This window comes from Panthera onca, chromosome A2 (assembly GCF_046562875.1).
Source record: "Panthera onca isolate mPanOnc1 chromosome A2, mPanOnc1 haplotype 2, whole genome shotgun sequence".
NCBI classification, from domain to species: domain Eukaryota; kingdom Metazoa; phylum Chordata; class Mammalia; order Carnivora; family Felidae; genus Panthera; species Panthera onca.
In genome coordinates, this window is record NC_138340.1 from 9451546 (window position 1) to 9469849 (window position 18304).

Below are 18304 nucleotides of genomic sequence, written 5' to 3' on the forward strand. Positions count from 1 at the left end.
ATCAGCTGGCCGTGTGGGGCCACAGTGCCCTTGAAGAGGCGGGGGCTTCGAGGAGAGAAGTTTCAACTGCAAAATGCAGCAGGCAGGGGCCGGGATAAGGCTTTGCAGACGCCCCGTGGGGCTGGTCCGAGCCCCGCCGGGCTCCCTCAGGTCCAGGAACCGCAGCGGTACCCCCGCCAGTGACGGAGCCTTCTCTGACCTCCTAGAGTCTGCAGGGGGGTTGCTGACCGCTCCTGGGACACCCCCTCCCGGGCCTGGCTCCCTGCAGTCCCCCGGGGTGGGGAGAGCTGGCCGTAGAGAACAGAGCGCAGCCTCAGCCCTGCCCTGGTGCTCGTTTCTTCCGGGAGCCGTGTTCTAATTATTTCCTTCCAGCTCCCCCCTCGGGTCCCCAGGGGCCCTGCCAGGCCTGCAAAGGAAGGGAAAGTGCAAGGTAAGCTGCTGTCGGGCAGGCTTGATTTATGGGGCTTGCCAGCCTCACCAGGCTCCTAACCTACTTAGCCAGGGCGGCAGGGCCTGGCTCCCAGCGGAAAATGTGCCCCTGGCTCCGGGCAGGGGGGCATCGATGGGGGGGGGGGGATGCAGGAAGGAGCTGGGGAAGGAAGTTCTGCCACCGGTGTGGAATCTGCCAGGCCCTCGCTAATCAGCGCCTCACTTTCCCCTCTCAACCACAGGCACGCGCCCATTCTTGCTGGGCAGGACTTAAGGGGAGCCATGCGCACAGTAGGTGCTCCAAAAACGGACACAGTTGAGGGAAGCAGAAGGAGCGACAGGGGAGGCAGCATTGGGATTCTGCCGTGTGGTCTCGGCCAGGTCACTGAACCTGCCCGAGCCTCAGTTTCACCATCTGTCCAATGGGGATACCTGGGAGAGCTTACATGCCAAGTGCCGGGGCTTGTGCTCTGAACACAACCGCCACTCAGTTATCAGGAACCGTTAGCAGACCCTGCGCCCCTAAAAGGAGAGCCTTGCAGCTCTCCAAACAGCTGAAAGTGTAGGCTGTGTTTCTGCGCCAAGAGAGTTCTTTCTCTTGGTTCTCCTGGGTGGCTCAGTCGGCTAAGCGTCCGACTCCGGCTCAGGTCACGATCTCGCGGTTCGTGGGTTCCAGCCCTCGTCGGGCTCTGTGCTGATGGCTCAGAGCCCGGAGCCGGCTTCGAGGTGTGTGTCTCCCTCTCCCTCTGTCCCTCCCCCACTGGCTCTCTCTGTCTCCCCCTAAAAATAAGCATTTAAAAAAAGCAGCGTCCTTTCTTTCAAAGCTCGTGTCAAAGCCAAGATCAAAGCCAAGAAGTCTGTTGGGTGAGGTCCGGCGGCCGAGGGGATACCTGTGGGGCACCCCTGCCTGGGTACTCCCTACGTTCCAGGCAGAGGGTGCGCACCCCCACCTAACGCCAGCCTCGCTCCCCCTGCCGGGGATTTCAGCAACTTCCGGCCCCTCCCGCCCTCAGCCGCCTTTCCCCCACCAGGTGCACAGTCACAACTCCCTCGAGGGACGGACGTCCCGCCCCCAAGAGCATACGCGACCAATCGGGGCTTCCCCACCCCCACCGGAAGCCGTGGTGAGCCCAGGGCTGTGCCCAGGGGTACCCCTGACATTCCCTCCAGCCTGGCTGGCAGCGTTGAGGACGCAGGGGAAGGTGGCCCGTAGCAGAGCGGCCCGGCCAGCAGGGCGCCCGCGGAGCGGGACTCACGTTGTTTCTTGGTGCGTTGGGCTGCACGGGATCCTCAGCCGCCAGGGCGATGCTGCTCATGGCAATGACCATGAGGATGCACATCTCAAAGTAGCGCAGGTTCAGGATGTAGTGGCACAGGCGGCGAAGGCTGTGGGGACAGGTGGGCGTGCAGGGGTCCACTCAGACTGTGGGCTCCCAAGCCCTTTCCTCCTGTAATCTCCTTCTGTCACCCACCACCACCTGAGCTCTCTGACTCCCAAGGTTCTATACCCCACCCAGTGTCACGATCTTCCCCCTGGGGGCCCTCTCGGGGGTTCACGGAGCCCCAAGAAGGTGGCGGGGGGGGGGGGGCCCTCGGCCAGGGAAGATAGTCACGGGCCCCGTGGATAGGTTCCTTTCACTTCCAAACAACCCTCTGGGAAAATCTTGATTCCCGGGACGAGTTGAAGAAATACTGTCCTTGATTCTGCAGGAGACGAAAGGGTTTTTTATGCATAAAATACCCTATGGTCAAACAAAATTGGGAAATTCTGGGTTAAACAGATTTTTTTTTTTTTTTTTAATGAATTGAGTGACCTTAGGCAAGTTGCTTATCCCCTGTGCCTCAGTGCTCTACCTGTGAAATGGCCGTAATAATGGTGCCTACCTTACAAGAATGTGAGGCTCCAAAGAGTTCATATATGCCTGGCACATAGTAAGGGCTCCAGAAAATCAGTTACTGAAATGATTAATCGCGGGCCTTATCAGAGCCTTTGATGGGGTACTAGGATAACACTTAAGTACTTAACCTCTTAAGTGGCGCTAATAATATTAATAAATATGTCACAAAGTTGTGTGAGTTTTCTTGGTCAGGAAGCATTTTGAGGGACCAGGGTTTCGAGAAATAGCCTCCGGAAAGACGCAACCCTCCATGAACCACCGTGACATGCACGTAATAAGTCTCTCCCCTGAATAATCTTTCCTCCTCAAGGATGCCCAAGACAAAGGGCTATGGAACTCAGAGACCATCTGCCTAGAATCCAAATCCTTGTGGAGCAGAGGTGAGGAGCCAGAGCTCAGGGACCAGGGCCGCCAGGTATGACGGTAACAGGTTGCGCACTGCACAAGGCAGCCACGTCTTAGGGGCGCCTCTCACATTACAGACCGTGTGGAGTTGAATATTTATGACAAGGATTTCTAGCTGATGGCAGGAAGGGGTCTTCCCCGCTCCCCCAAATCAGTACTTTATGAGAAATTTCTCTCTTATAGGACTTAGGAAAAGAGCATCAGTTTCTCATCTGCTCAAACACCCCCTATGGGACTAACCGTGATCTGGGCAGCAACTCTCCCCGTTACCCTCTGTCTGCGCCTGCCCTCTGGCTTGACTTCGAGTGCCCCAGTGGGAGCCCCGGGCCCCCTGCCCTGGCCACAGGCCGTACTCACGGGTTGGTTGTGGACAGGATAAACATCGAGCTGTACGGGGGCATGGGCTTGGGGCCGTCTTCCCCAGGGTCGTCTTCCTCCTCCTCCTTCTTCTCTTCCTCCTTTTTTGGCAGTGGGTCTGGGTTGGCGTTTTTGTTCACTGTGGGGACAAGAACCAACACAGGGCTCCCTCCGTGATTTCCCACAAGCCTCTGGGCTCCGGGCCGCTCCCCAGGGCAGACAATAAGCGGCTGACATTTACAACGTGCCTACTATGTGCCAGGCACCACGGTATGTCGGTGAATCCTCACGTGACCCTACGAGGTTTGTACTTGAAAAGCTCCGTTTTACAGACGATGCAGCTGCGGCACAGAGAGGTGAAGTGACTTGCCTAAGGTCACACGGATTTGAACCTGGTCCCAGAGTCGTCCCTGCACTCGACCGCTCGGTAGACAACCTTGAGTCTGGTGGGACCCTCACAGGATATTAACACAAACCTGCCCCCATCCCACTGGACTTCATTTGGAGGCAGGTGACATGAGCCCCAATAGCCCCACTTTACAGATGGTAACACTGAGCCCTCTCTTCGTCAAACTGCAGGGTTTGCCCCCATTAACACCCCTCTCTTGATGGGGAGCGTCACTACCCTCCTGAGCGTTGATTCTGCAGCCTAACCTTGCTAGGAGTCTGTGGGCAGGCGGAGTGTCCCTGAGCCTCAGTATTTCCGTCTGAAAAATGGGCATAGTGACCAGAGTCACCCTGTGGGACTGCGGTGGGCGTTTATTAAGCAGACTCATGGAAATCTCCTACACAGAACTGACAAGTAAGAGGAACCATCTAGTTACATCTAGTTCAGAAATAATAAGCTCGGTGGGTCGTTTCTAAGTTCTTAGTACTCCTCTGACCCCAATCTTACATGGTGGGGGGTCTGGGGGTCAAAAACTGCCAGTCTCTCAAGGGTCTAGGCCTGAGCCGTGCAACAGTGGCTAGTCCAAACCACGAAAGGCTGTAAGTGTAAAACACACTGAATTTCTAAGACAGAGTACAAGAATAAGAACGTAAAATAGACGATTAATCACGTGAAAAATACTGATCATATGTTGAAATGGTGGCATTTTGGACAAATAAACAACACTTTGGGTTAGACGCAACTTATTATTAGAGTTCATTGCACCTTTTTCTTTTTTCTTTTTTAAATCACTCCTTCCTCCCTCCTTCTCTCCCTTCTTTCTTTCCATGGCCTGCGTCGCATTTCTTTTGGACAGCGCTGCTCTAGGCAATCATGTGAGGCCCCCTCAATTTCCATCAGAAGGATCCATGGTGGCTTCCCGGGTCCCCCCTGGGAATTTGGGATGCGGGCAATATCGCTAAACCCTACCGAGAGGGGACAGTGTCAGGAGTTGTACACATATTAACCCTCCCGGCAGTCCCGTGGGGGCGGGACCCACATTTTGAGAGGGTGCCCATTTTGAGAGGAAGAAACCGAGGGCAGAGAGGTAGGCTCAACTGTCCAGGGTCCCCCAGCCAAGCCTCCGGGGACTGGGCCCGAGGCGGCCGCTCCGGGGGACCCCGGGTGCCCCGCCCGGTGATGTGTTCAGGCGAGGGGGGCGGGGGTCTCACCTTGGACGACGGTGTGGTTGAGGGGGGGCGGGCAGGCCGGGGGGATGTCCACTGTGGTGTGATCGGGTTTCCTGGCAGTCTTTGCTGAGTTGGTCTGTGTGCTGCTGGGGTTGGTGACGATAAGGCTGTTCTCGGGGGTCTTGGGGGGGCCGGGGTCAGACGGGTCCCCCGGGTTGTTGGGCGCCCGGCGCCCGGCGGCGTTCTGGGGGTTCGCGGCCACGGCGGGCGGTGCTGGCACGGGGCCGGGGTCGGTGCTGTTTCCGGTCCTGGAGGGGCTCTGGGGCAGGCCGGGGCGGCCGAGGCTGTCGTGGGCGCCGGCCGACCCCGCGGTGGCCAGCTTGTTGTTCCTCATGTTGTCAATGTCCTCGGCCAGCGGCGGGTCCTGGCGGCCCAAGTCCTGCTGGATTGGCCGGGTGGTCGACAGGTTGGGGCCCGACACGGGGACCCCGGAGCCCTGGTTCTCTCTGTAGAAGGCAGGCCAACGAGAAAGGACCCGTAACGGAGTTAGAGGCATAGAACGCATGTTCTGGACCCCGCCCCAACTTTCTGCCAGAGCCTGCATTCAGCCTACAGGCCTCCCATGAGCTCCTGGGCAGGACTGGGGCGCACGGTGTTTTCTGGAGTGGCTAAAGCAGACACGGGGACACCATCCCTCTAGGGGTACAGTTGCCTCGTGGCTTTACATGCCTGCAGTATTTACGTCCCCTCCCAAAATTCCAGTTTGGGGGAGCACACAACACAGGCAAGTAAACAACGTAAAAAATAACAAAAGTCATAACAGCAAACGCCTCAGTAACACAAGCTCGCAGGTGCCGTTCTAAGCACTTGACTTGTAACCTCCCCTGTGTCCTCAGCCCCGCGAGGCGTAATGACTGGCACCTGTTTTACAGATGAGACCATTGTAGCCCAGAGAGGTTAAGTCTGTTGCCCAAGGCCACACAGCTGGTAAGTGAACTGGGTAATTTTTCACGGGGATACAGGTGTGACGGGCACAGGGCATCCCAGGCAGAGGGAACCCAGCCGGTGCAAGGGTCCTGAAGTGGGGACAGGCTTGTTGAGCTTCAGGAGGCTGGTGTGGCTGGAGGTGGAGAGGGAGGGAGACGCGGTGGGTAGGAGTCTGGTGCCTCAGTTACTCGAATAATTAACACTACGCAGATGGACACGAGAAGAAAAGAGCCTGAGCGTTCAGGGGCACGGGGGGGAGGAGACAGAAATGTGAAGGGTCCCGGCTGATTTTCCACCTCGGTGCCCTCCGGGACATCAGCTCTGCGAGGCAAGGGGTTTATTTTTGTCTCTCTTGTTCACAGCTGTGCATCCAGCGTCAGAACAGGGCCTGGCACCCGGCACGCGCTTGGCCGCTTCTCGTCGAATGGTCAACCAATGCCCCCATTTCTCAGATGAGGACACTGCGGCCCAGAAATCCCACAGGCCCAGACCGCTCATCGACCCCTGCCTCCCCCCCATCTGCACACTCACCCCTAGCTTGCCAGACACCCCCCCCCAGGAGCCGTGGCCCCAGGGAGGGCGGCTGGGGTCTAGGGCCTGTCTGGTGCCTCCTCGGCTGGCCCCAGCTCCGCCCGCCTGAGCCAAGTGGACCCGGCCCCCCGGTCTGCTCTGTTCACTCTCACACGCCCCTCTGGACCCTCGGTCTTCGGATGAGGGGCCTCATCCTTCCCCAGTCCCTGTGTGCCGGCCCCGGTGGAGTCTGTTTCCCGGAAACCCCAGGACATCTGTTGTCTATAATCTCAATGACTTCTCCCTCCAGAGGGTTCTACGATCCAGAACTTCTCTCTCTGGGGCTCCTGAAAGGCTGCCCCAATTCTGCTTCCTGTATCGTCCACTGCTCCTCATAACAGCTCACCGTGTACCAGACTCCACAAAGCAACTCCTGTGATTCTCAGAATCGCTGTGGGAAGTGGGTAGTATTGTTAGTCCCATTTTACAGATGAGGAAACCGAGGCTCGGAAACAGGAAGGGCCTTGGCCCGAGGCCGCACAGCCACAGCCAGTTGGTGGCAGAGGCAGCTTGGAGCTCAGACGACAGGACTCTCGTGCCCATACCGCTAAACCCCTACCCGACACTCCGCTTCTCTAAGCAGCCTGAGATCTCCCCGAAGTCTTAGCCCAGCGCTGATGGATGCGGGGGCATCCTTGGCACTCGCCCTCATGGCCAAGGGCGTGAGCCAGCCCCTGGCTCCGTCAGCTCATTAACTTCTCAAACAATCTTAGGAGGCAGGGGTCACGATGCCTCCCATTATACAGATGCGGAAACTGAGTCCTGGAGAAGCCGAGTCGTAATAGAAAACGGTTTTCTCAGGCTGTCCCCACCACACGCTTGCTCAGGACACCGGAAGTGAGCAAGAGACAGCACGTAGATCATCACACCGTTCGTTGACCAGCTGGGAGATCAGGAGCCATCGCAGGCACCACAGCCCAGGCCCGATCTGGAAACGTCCATCCACCTAACCCTTCTTCGTTTTAGTTCTGCATTTTACCTTGCAAAAGTCCGGTGTTTTTAGGAGGCGGAAGGGCAGGCCCAGCCGGGTTTCTCCCTTCTCAGTCACGGGAGTGGGCCGGAGTGAGCTGGGTTTGAGTCTCGGCAAAGCCACTCGCTAGCTGTGTGACCTTCTGGGGTTTGATTAACCTCTCTGAGCCCCGGGTCTCTTGTTTTAAAATTAGGAATATAGCAGCGGAACCTTGCCTGTAACTTGGGGACTACGGTGGGGATCCTGGAGCCGATGTGCTATGTAACCATTGGTGAGAAACACTCAGCCTGTTTCTAAACGGTCACCGGGTGGGCGTGGTAACTTCCCTGAGTCGCTATGAGGAACACACGCGTTACCGGGCCGAGGGCCGGGTTTTAAACCCGCTGGGTTTAGAACGTGCTTGGGACCAGTGACCCTTCATCCTTCCCGACACCCCTCTTTTGGAATAGGAACGTCTACCCCACGTCTGTCCCCCGACTGTATTCTGGAGGCAGGGAATCTGTCCTTCCAGTTTCCCATCCACAGAGGGACAGGGATTTGGCCCCCAAATGGATCTTACCCAGAGTCTCACCCACACCCGACTTAGAGGATGAGACTTAGGATCTCCGAGCTGGTGCTGTGACGGACAGGTTTAGACTTCTGGGGATGCTGGGGTGGGGAGGTGAGTATACGCCGCCCGTGAAATGGACACACGTTTGGGCGGGGGGCGTCAGAGGGCAGACGGCGTCAGAGGGCAGTGGGTCGAACGGTGGCCCCTCCAAAAATATGTCCAGATTTTCCTAACAAGAGAGAGCTATCCCTAGCACAAAGCAGGCTCGGGTGAATTTCTCTTTCAAAGAGAACCTAAATCCCTCGGCCACCGTGTGAAGAGGTCACACTAAAGAACACAGCAGCTGAGACCATGGTGAACCTCGTGGGGACGTCAGCCTCCCGCCCGGGGCCGGGAGCCCCTTGTCTGGATGGAGGGGCTGCAGGCGTTCTGTCCTGTTTGGCTCCCTCTGTCGACCCTGTCTGCTGTGGAGCCTTCCTTCCGAGCTCAGCCTGCAAGGCCACCGCACATCGATCTCCAAGGAGAACTCAAAAGGGGCAGAAAACTTTGAAGTCAGGCCCCTTCCCCCTTCCCTCCTGGGGACGTGCATCATCTGCCCGGAATAGGCAGCCGGTTGCATAACCCCGTCTGCACCGCGTGCCTCTGACAGCTAATCACTTCAGCATCCTTCCGCCAGGGGCGATGGCCACCTTGCCCGGGGCGTGCTCAGGCCCCCAGGAGCAGAGGACGGTCCTGCTTCCCTGGGTCACCAGGTTCTAATCCCCACAGCCACCTCTGCTGGAGGTGGGACTAGCATCAGGCCCACGTTACAGGTGAGGAAACTGAGGCCCAGAGAGGCAAAGGCATTTGGCAGGTGTCCCCCAGCTGGGAAAGGGCTGGGCTGGACTCTGGTTCTACAGATTAAAAAAAAAAAAAAAAAAAAGTTTATTTATTTATTTTGAGAGGGGGGAGGGGCAGAGAAAGAGAGAGAGAGAGAGGGGAGAGAGAATCCCCAAAACTCCACATTCAGCGCAGAGCCTGACTCGGGGCTCGACCCCACGACCCTGGGATCATGACCTAAGCCAAAATCAAGACACCCAGGCACCTCTGGTCCCACAGATTTTAAGCTACGGCACCACTTGGTGAAGAAAATGTTGCAGTGGACAGCCTGGGGGCACGGAATGGGGGTGCTGGAGCCACTGGCTAAGGCTCACTGGGGGTGCTGTAACATCAGGGCGTTAATGGATGGCGCGCCCCTCTTCTCCCCACGCAGGACAGACTGTGGGGCTCAGCGGTCCCGGATGTCTCCTTGCTCTTCCTGGGGTCTGGGTTTCATGGTGATGGGAGGGAGCAGGTGGAACTACGGCACCGAGATGTCACTTCTGGGGTGACACAGATCTGGGCAAAAGATTTCCCTGCTCAGCCGGGTCCAGCAGGAAGAACTGCCCAGGTCTGGGACCCACAGCGTTTAATTGGGAGTCAGGGAAAGCGATACCTTCCCTTTGGTCACCCCGGGGTGCCACTGGGCTCGGCCGCCCGGCGTGGGGGATCTGGGCGCAGAGGCTACTGAACGATGTAGAATGAATGAAATAGAATGTGCTTCCGTCCACTTTTCACCGGGATGAGCTGGGCGGGGGGCATTTAAAGCTGGGGACGCCGACGAAGAAGACAGGAGGTGTAATTGGGGGAGAGACAGAAAGGAAACAATTCTATGTATATTATCAATGTTTTGGAGAAGGAAAAACACAGCGTGTGTCTGGGAAAAGGTCTAAGAAATGACAAAAAGGAAAAATGCAGGTGGCAGACCCCTTAGGCTGGGTTCTTATCCCACTGCTGCTATCGGCTTGCGGTGCCCGGGGAAAATCCCTTCCCCTCTCTGGGCCTCAGTTTCCCCATCTGTGAAAGGAAGGAGCTGGGGTGGTCACTCTAAAGGCTATGGAGGCAAAGATGTTTTTTATATCTACTGATGAGAAAATCCTAATGGTGTAAGTAATACTGATTAACAGCAATAGCCATCCAGCTGACTGGACGGCTCAGTCAGTTGAGTGACCGACTCTTGGTTTCACCGGCTCAGGTCGTGATCTCACGGTTCATGGGATCAAGCCCCACATCCTGCTCGGGATTCTCTGTCTCCCTCTCTCTCTGCACCTCCCCTGCTCAGTCTCTGCCCCTCAAAAATAAGTCAACATTAAAAAACAAAAAACAAAAAAAAACCCAGGTGCCTGGTGGCTCAGGTCATGATCTGGCGGTATGTGAGTTCGAGCCCCGCGTCGGGCTCTGTGCTGACAGCTCAGAGCCTGGAGCCTGTTTCAGATTCTGTGTCTCCCTCTCTCTAACCCTCCCCCGTTCATGCTCTGTCTCTCTCTGCCTCAAAAATAAACGTTAAAAAAAAATTTAAAAAAATAAAAAAATAAAAACAAGAATGACAATAATAGTAAATATTAGCAGTTGGCAGTATTAACAGCAACAGTGAATCACTAGTCCTTGATGATGGAGTTAGGTTCTGAATGCTGTATTCTACCTACATTAGCCTTTCCTTCATGACTCTCTTTTTTTTTTTTTTTTTTTCAACGTTTTTTATTTATTTTTGGGACAGAGAGAGACAGAGCATGAACGGGGGAGGGGCAGAGAGAGAGGGAGACACAGAATCGGAAACAGGCTCCAGGCTCCGAGCCATCGGCCCAGAGCCTGACGCGGGGCTCGAACTCACGGACCGCGAGATCGTGACCTGGCTGAAGTCGGACGCTTAACCGACTGCGCCACCCAGGCGCCCCATCTTTTTTTTTTTTAAAGCAGGTTCCAGGCCTAGCTCACGACCCTGAGATCACGACCTGAGCTGAGATCAGGAACTGGACCCCCGACCGACTGAGCCATCCAGCCGTGCCCCCTCCGCCCCGCTTCACGACTTTTTAACGTCCCTGACACGGCCGAAAAATCTGCTCGTGATGACCTGCGTCATCGTGACTCCGTTCTACGTATCGGCGTATCTCGTATGCGTGAAATACACACCCCATCTCCCCAGAATGCGGCTACTGGACGCACTGAAGGAACACCAGACCCGATCGCATATGGAACTTCACCAAGGGGCGTTCTCCACTTTGGAAAATCTCAACACTGGTGGCCACTCCCTCGTGTCACCTGAACGGCCCACAGCACCCGGAGCCAGCCAGCATTTCCAGCTGTCGCATTCCTGGGGGCTCTGCACGCAGGGCCTTGCATCACTTAACTTTGCCCTCTGGACTCTTCTCGACTCAAAGTGTGGTCCTTGGACCAGCATCAGTGTCCCCTGGGAGCTCCTTAGAAAGGCAGAATCTCAGGCTGCACCTGAGACCCAAGGAATTAGAATCTGTAGCTTCAGAAGATCCCTGGGGATTCGCGCACACATTCAATTTTGGTTAAGTGCTGGCCTAGTGCCTATGTCATATAACAGAGCCACTTAAACACATCATTAAAAAATCAATACGATGCCCTCGTGGTGATATAAAAGAAAACTAACGGGACATCAATGAATATAAGAACGATGTCTGTTTCAACATCGTTGGGCTCCTATATATAGGATCACCACGGGACCGAAGGAGTGTTCCAAAATACCAAGAACACGAGGATGCTGTTTCCCACTGGGCAGGGCTCTGGCCTGGAACAGGCCTCCAGAAGCCTGAACCCCGCTCTCCTTTCAATTCCGAGGGCCCAGTGTGGCTTTTCAGATCCTTCGGGCACAGCACCAGGTAAAAAAGATGGCTGCCTCATTAACAGCTAAAAATGGTCTGCATGTACCGAGTACTTAAGGTGTCGGCTGCTCTTCTGGGTTTTTTGCACGAGTTATCTCTTCATTCCAGCAACGACTCAAGTGGACCCCCCATCTCCATTTTACAGATGGAGGAAACGGAGGCCCAGAGACGTGAAGTCACCGGCGCCAGGTCACACAGCAACTACATGGAACAGCGCCAAGAATTCGGGGGGAGGGGGCGTGGGGGGGGGCGCGGGGAATTTCTCATAGATGTTCCCAGAGACATGGCACCAGGGCGAAATGGTGGGTCTGCAGCCTCTGGCCGTGCCACCTACTGCACGTGTGACCTTGGGCAAGGCGCTCTACCCCTGGGTTTCCAATCTGTGACACTGGGATCCATCTGCCGAGGGGGCGGGGGTGGGGCGGTAGGCTGGGGGACTGGGCGCAGGGCAGGGGGGCGGGGCGGTGGGCAGGGAGGCGGGGCGCTGGGCAGGGGGCGGGGCGCAGGGCTGGGGGGCGGGGCGGACGGTGGGGGGAGAGGTGGAGAGGACGGAGACGCTCCACCAGAGGAACGGGCCACACGGCCGGCGTCGTTACTACCGCTGCCACCAACCCAGATCAGGGGTCACACCCACTTACTTCCTCCTCCGGTGGCGGCGCTCTCGGTCCTCCCTGCGCGCTGCGTCCGCCTCGTAGGAGGCCGGGGGGCCGTGCCGGTGCCGCCTCCTCCGCTCGCCGCCCTCGGGCCCGTCGCCCTCGCCGCCCTCGCCGCCCCGGGCCGGCCGGCTGCCCTCGCGGTGCCGGGACCTCCGCTCCGCCTTGTCCTCCGCGCCCTCCTCGCCCGGCCGGCGGTGGGCCCGGTGCCGGCGCGGCTCGCCGTCGGCCCCCGTGCGGGGCGAGCCGCTGCGGCTCTCCCTGCTGCCCCCCTGCCGGTGGGCGTGCCTCCGGTGGGGGTCCCCGGCCTTGACCCGCTCGGCCTCGCCCTCCCAGAAGCCCGGCTGCTCCAGGCCGCCCTCCCGCGCGTGGTGGTCCGACTCGCGGCCGTAAGGCCCCTCCCGGCTCAGCTCGGCCTCCTGGCTGCCGGCCCAGGGCCTGCGGGGGTCCAGGCCCATCGAGCCGCTGGGGTCCCGGGCCCGGTCGTGGTAGCGGGCCTGTTTCCTGAGGAAGTCCTCGGCTCGCTGCTGGCCGAGGCGCTGGTCCACGGTGGGCTCGGCCGCCCGGCTCTTGTTGGTGTTGTTGTTGCGGTTCTCCTGGGGGTCGACCACCAGCGGCCGGTCCAGGTGGGTCTTCATGTCCGGCCGCAGATGCCGGGCGTACGAGGCCTTCCAGCGCTCGTCTGGGTCCATCTCGTTGTACAGGGCCTCCCGGCTGGCCAGCAGGTTCTGCTTCCGCATCTCGCTGGTCCGCTGCTCCCACACCGACTTGGTGGGCTTCTGGTTCTTCTGCTGCTCCTTCCTGCAAGGGAAGGGTGGGGGTGGGGGTTAGAGCACTGGGCCACGTGGCCTGCTCAGGCCCCTCCAGCGAATGTCTCGGCCTGGGGGGCCTCTCCACCAGGGAGGGTATTTCAGCCCAACCAGGTGGCTCCGCCTGTGCCGAAAACTCAAGCTGGCTGGGCATCCTGGCCTAGCCAGGGCCTTGGCCCAGGTGGGCATCTCCATCCAGCAAGGTGTCTCTGGGTGTGACTGATGGGGGGGAGGGGGTCTCAGCCCAGGTGGGTGTTCCCGCTGTCCTCTCCACGCTTCCTCAAATTGTAGCACGTGACCCCCTGGGGGATGTAGCCTTGATGGTCAAAGTATCTTAACCTCCGGGATAAGCCATCACAGTGGACGTTGGCCTGGAGCAGATTCTGGAATCGTCCACATGATCTTTTAATTCTGGGTCATGGAGGGTCTGGGTGGTCCCAGGGGGAGCCAGGGTGGGCACTGGGGAGTCTTGGGCAGTGCCTATTTACCCAACGGTGCCTATTTACCCACAGGGCCAGTGCTGGCCAGCCTGCGGCCCAGTCTGGGGTATACAGACTTCTCTAGGGTTTTTGCGGGCATTGATAGTTGTTTGTTTTTTTGTTTTTTTTTTACATTTATTTATTTTTGAGAGACCGAGAGAGACAGAGCACAAGTGGGAGAGGGGCAGAGAGAGAGAGAGGGAGACCCAGAATCTGAAGCAGGCTCCAGGCTCTGAGCCGTCAGCAAAGAGCCCAACACGGGGCTCGAACTCAAGAACCGTGAGATCGTGACCTGAGCTGAAGTCGGATGCTCAACCGACTGAGCCACCCAGGCGCCCCCATTGATAGTTTTATACAGACCACCACCTTCCACAGACTGCACACCTAAACTCACTTGTCTGATTATGTGTTTTCCTGGGCTCTCCTTTCACAGCCACCCACTATGGCAAAGAAAGCCCCCTCCCCACCGTCACATCATGCACTGTCCCTCGGTGTGCAACGTCCCTGGGACATCCAACACAGGCAGAATGTGGGTTGGCTCAACGCATCTCCCTTTAATCAAGATACCTGAACTCTCACCACCTCACCGCCTCCGATTCACCAGGGAACTCTGTCCACTCTACCTTTCATGATGTGTCTAGAACTCAGCTACATCCATCACCACGGCCACCACCCTACTGCAGTCCCACGAGCTCTTTTGTATGGACCAATGAATGTAGTCTCCAACCTGGTCCCCTGACTCCCACCCTTGTTCCCTACAGCCTGTTCCCTTGACAGCTGCCAGAGGGGGCCCATGAGCACCCGAGTCAGGTCTTGCCCCTCCTGTGCTCCAGAGCCCTCCATGGCCCCCATCTGACTCAGATCAAAAGTCCACAGCCCACCCGTGACCCTGCATGATCTGCTTATCACCTCTCTGCCTTCACTTCCTCCCACTCTCCTCCCTCCCTCCCTCTACTTCGGTCACAGTGGCCTCCTTCATGTTCCCTAAACACACTAGGCACATTCCTGCCCCAGGACCTTTGTGTATACTGTTCCTGCTGCCCGCTATGATCTTCCCTAAGATCCCCCTGCCTGGCTCCTCCCTCACCTCCTTCTGGTCTTATCTCCTTCTCAGCCAGGTCTTCCACGGCAACTTTATTTAAAGTCCCAACTCTCTCCACCCCTGGCTCCCCCTACGCCCCTTAACCCCCTATTCATACCATATCCCCAGTTTGCTAGAACAATACTTGGCACGTAAGAGGCGCTTATTCACTATCTGTTGAGTACAAGTGGGCGGTAGAGCAGAAGCACCTCTTCCTAAAGCTCACCCCTGTCAGGGACGGGTCCTTGCCCCCAAATTCTTGACTGGGAGGGTGTAGACGTGAGGACCCTGGACAGCATTCTGGAGTTCGGGGCACTTACACAGCTATGGACATGTTGGCGGCTGACAGGGGACTCACTTCTGCCACCTCCTTGGCTTTCTGCAGGGCCAGCTTCTGGTTGGCTGCCTCTTCTTCTTCTTGTTCATCCTAAAAGACACACGGGGTCCCTGTTCACAAAACATGAACCAGGTCTTGGGGCCTCACTGCTGACCCTACTGCCACCAAAGGCCAACATGGGAAAATATTTACAAGCAGGTGTGGTCTGGGCGTCGACACCCCCCCCCCCCGCCCCGCCCCGAGCCGAGCCGAGCGAAGGCCCGCAGATCGGAACAGGTGCCCCGTGTCGGTCAAGTGTACTGCTATCCCCTCTAGGTGCAGGCTCAGTCTCCAGCTCGTTCTTAATCCTGTTTTAGGACACAGCCAGGAGAAAACCAAAGGGGAAAGAGACTCCCTTGCTTTCCCACAATGGAGACTTTTCTGCACCCCGTCTCAACGAGCCGGAAATTAATGCGAAGACCTCCCTCTCACTCTACCTTCTGGGTTAAGCTCTCCGAACCCAGACTTTTTAAAAACACTGACTAGCCCTCACATGCAGAAAACCTGGCCCATTCCGTGCACTGCCAACAGCTTCCAGAAGGGGAATCGGGAGAGGAGCTTATATTCTCGGCCGGCTAGGTTCAGAGAGGAGGAGGGTGGAAGATGTTTTACAAACACAGAAGAAGATGTTTTGGGGCTTTAAAGCCTCCTTCAGCCTTCATGCAGGGCCTCGTTCGTAAAACAGAAAAGCCCACAAAGAAAAAGCAAAGGAAAAGCAACGAGGAAGGAATGCCCAGAGATGAACCCACCAGTAAGAAGTGTCGGGCTATGTGGCAGGGTGCCTCTCCCCCTGCACTGCGATCTCTGGGGCCAGAAGCAACCTTAACCACCTCGGAAACGGTCAGATCAGGACGCTCTGTCAGTGACCACACAGAGGTGGGCCCCCGACCAGCCACCCCGTTCTCAGAAGGCCTTCTTTCCTTCTGGCATCTCACCCAGCGTTTCTCAGAGCTGGGTCCCTGGACCACCTGCCTCAGTGGCATTGCAGATGCAGGTTCCCAGGTCCCACCCCCCCCCCCCCCCGCCCCGAAAAACCCCGGGCTGGGCCCCGTGGAATCTGCATTTTCAACAAGCTCCTGGGCGAGTATCAAACATGCTCGGGCTTAAGCAACAGTACACGTGGTTCAGAGCACAAGTTCTGGACCCACGTGGATTCAAATCCCAGCTCCTTCGCTTACTGTTAACGTCGCCTCTGGGTGCCTCGCTATCCTCACCTAAAATTTCCATTCTCCCCGGCTCTCCCACCTGAGCACTTCTCACCCCCTGAGACACTGATTTCGTGTCTGTCTCTCCCTCCCGAATGTCAGCCCCGCGAGGGCAGGGCTTTCTGCCTTTTTGTTCACTGCCATATCCTTGGCTCTTAGACCAGGCTCTGCTCACGGGAGGTGCTCAAGAAATGCTTTTTGAAAGACACAATCTGTAAAAGGGGGGCTCAGAGAACTTGAGTCCGGGGGTTTCTGAGAAGATTCAATAAGACCAACACATCGGGGGCTTAGCAGGGTACCTGCCTCATGAAATGCCCAAGAAATACCTGCAGGATAAATGAAGGAAACAAGTTGGTCTGGAGGAGAATGTCCCTACTACATAGATGATCTTGCCTTTCTCTCTCCCCTTCTCCCACGCTCCCGGCGCACCCTCTCCCCCGTGACAGCCCCTGAGGACGGGCTCTTGGAACTCGGATGAGCATACGGTCGGATTAGCCCCTGGAGCCAGCCAGCTCCATGGTGACCAGGCTCGTGGCCGTGTGCTTGGGGTAGCAGAGCCTTCCGTTTCTCCTCCCTCCCCCACCCCGCCAGTCAGAGCGGGGCCCGGGAAACTCTCTCTCCCCCCTGCCAGGCCCAGCAGATGGAGGGTTTGGCAACGTCCGCTCAGTTCGGTTCAGTTCCACGAACGTGTCCTGAACACCTCAAAGCACTAGAGATGGGACCATGAAGAGGAGGGAAGCCCCAGGCCTGGCCCTCCTGGGCTCACAGGAAGACTCTGCACATGTTCTCTTCATGTGATGGGGCTGTTTCCCAACACCCTCCTCTGAAATTGCAGAAAAGGTGCCAGCTTCCTTTGTGCAGTGCGCAACCTGTACAACCATTCCCAGCAGCCCTGCTTGTGGGCTCTCCCAAAGGTGTGAGCTGTGTTCCCAAAAGCAGTGTTGCCTCCTCTGTGCCCAGCTGAGATGCATCAGAGTTCCAGGGAGTCCAAGGCTGCTCTAAGAGGCATCTGACACGAAGTTTTGCTCCCTTTATTGGGCACTTACTGTAGAACAAGAACTGTGTCGAGTACCTGACGTGCAAAGTGTGCTACTGTGAATAGTAGCTGCTATTATCATACCATCTGGGGCCAGTGACTTTGCCTTTCTGAGCCTCAGTTTCCCCTTCTGCAAAAGGGAGAGAACAGCGATGCCCGGCACCGGCAGCATCTAATTCTTTACTGATGTCACTTGGAGGCGACGTCCGGCCAGCTCCCAAGCTCATGGGGCCGCGAGGTGAGCCTCAGGCCCCTGTGTGGGTTTTCCCACCTGTCCCATCCATCCCTTCAGGTCTGGGGTGGCGACAGTGCCTGCTGGCCTGGGGGCTGCGCCATTCCTTGGAGAGGTCCCTTGACGCTCCCCGCTCCCTATAAATGGGCCCTCGGGTGGAGCCTGCCATCTGTTTCCTGTGGCAGCCCCGCAGCCTTACGCCCCCCCACCTTCTTTGCTGTGGAATTCTCTTGATCAGAGACAGACTGTTTCAGGGGGAGGGGGCTCCTTCTCCCGGGGAACAGAGCCTCCGGGGCGAAAGCTCGGACCCTGTCTCCACCCCCACGCCCAGCACAGTGCTGATCGGCCACAAGCAGGCGGTAACTTTGCCCGAGGGAGAAGCATTCTCCCACCAACTCCACCTTGGTGAGCTCCTGGGCGTTGGCCAAATTATCCACCGCGATGGCTAAGAACACGTTCAGGAGGGTGTCTGCAGGCGCTGGAGTCAGGGAAAGCACCACCACTCGGACCCCGGGTACCCGGGCCTCGAGGACCGTCCCTCGCCGCCCGGCTGCTCCGCCTGCCCCGCCCCCGCCCGCCCCGGCCCCGCCCCCGCCTGCCCCGCCCCGCGGAGGATACAGTTCCCGAAGAGCGTCAGCACGATGAAGTAGATGGAGAAGACCATGCCGCCCTGCACGCCCCCCTGAGACTTGATACCGTCATACATGACCTCGTTCCAGTCTTCGCCCGTCAGGATCTGAAAGGGGACGGAGAAACACACAGCCAACCCCTCTCAGCCACGGGCCCCGCGGAGACGCCTTGGCTGCGGAGCTGGCGCCTGCCTGCGGTGGCTCTTGGGGCGTGGGAGGGGCCACCCCTGCCCCGAGGGGCTCTCGGCCTGGCTTCCAGGGAAGGGTGCCTCTGGGGGAGTCACAGCTCGTTCCCTAACTCTGTCCTGCCTCGTGTGACCAGGGCATTCACTACAGATGGAGCTGTGCCCCCCTAAATTCATAGGTTGGAGCTC

General features: G+C 57.7%; 1 protein-coding gene across 7 annotated transcripts in view; it reads right to left on the reverse strand.

Moving 5' to 3' along the window:
- CACNA1A (calcium voltage-gated channel subunit alpha1 A) overlaps nucleotides 1-18304 on the reverse strand; it is a 279954-nt gene that overhangs the window by 60734 nt on the left and 200916 nt on the right. For all 7 annotated transcript variants that reach the window (XM_081791793.1, XM_081791791.1, XM_081791792.1 and 4 more), the window contains 7 exons: nucleotides 17920-18037; nucleotides 17703-17770; nucleotides 14773-14879; nucleotides 12069-12884; nucleotides 4689-5152; nucleotides 3090-3228; nucleotides 1686-1815 (listed from right to left, as the gene is read on the reverse strand). In XM_081791793.1, coding sequence (XP_081647919.1) covers nucleotides 1686-1815; nucleotides 3090-3228; nucleotides 4689-5152; nucleotides 12069-12884; nucleotides 14773-14879; nucleotides 17703-17770; nucleotides 17920-18037 — 1842 coding nt within the window. The remainder of the gene's footprint in view (nucleotides 1-1685; nucleotides 1816-3089; nucleotides 3229-4688; nucleotides 5153-12068; nucleotides 12885-14772; nucleotides 14880-17702; nucleotides 17771-17919; nucleotides 18038-18304) is intronic.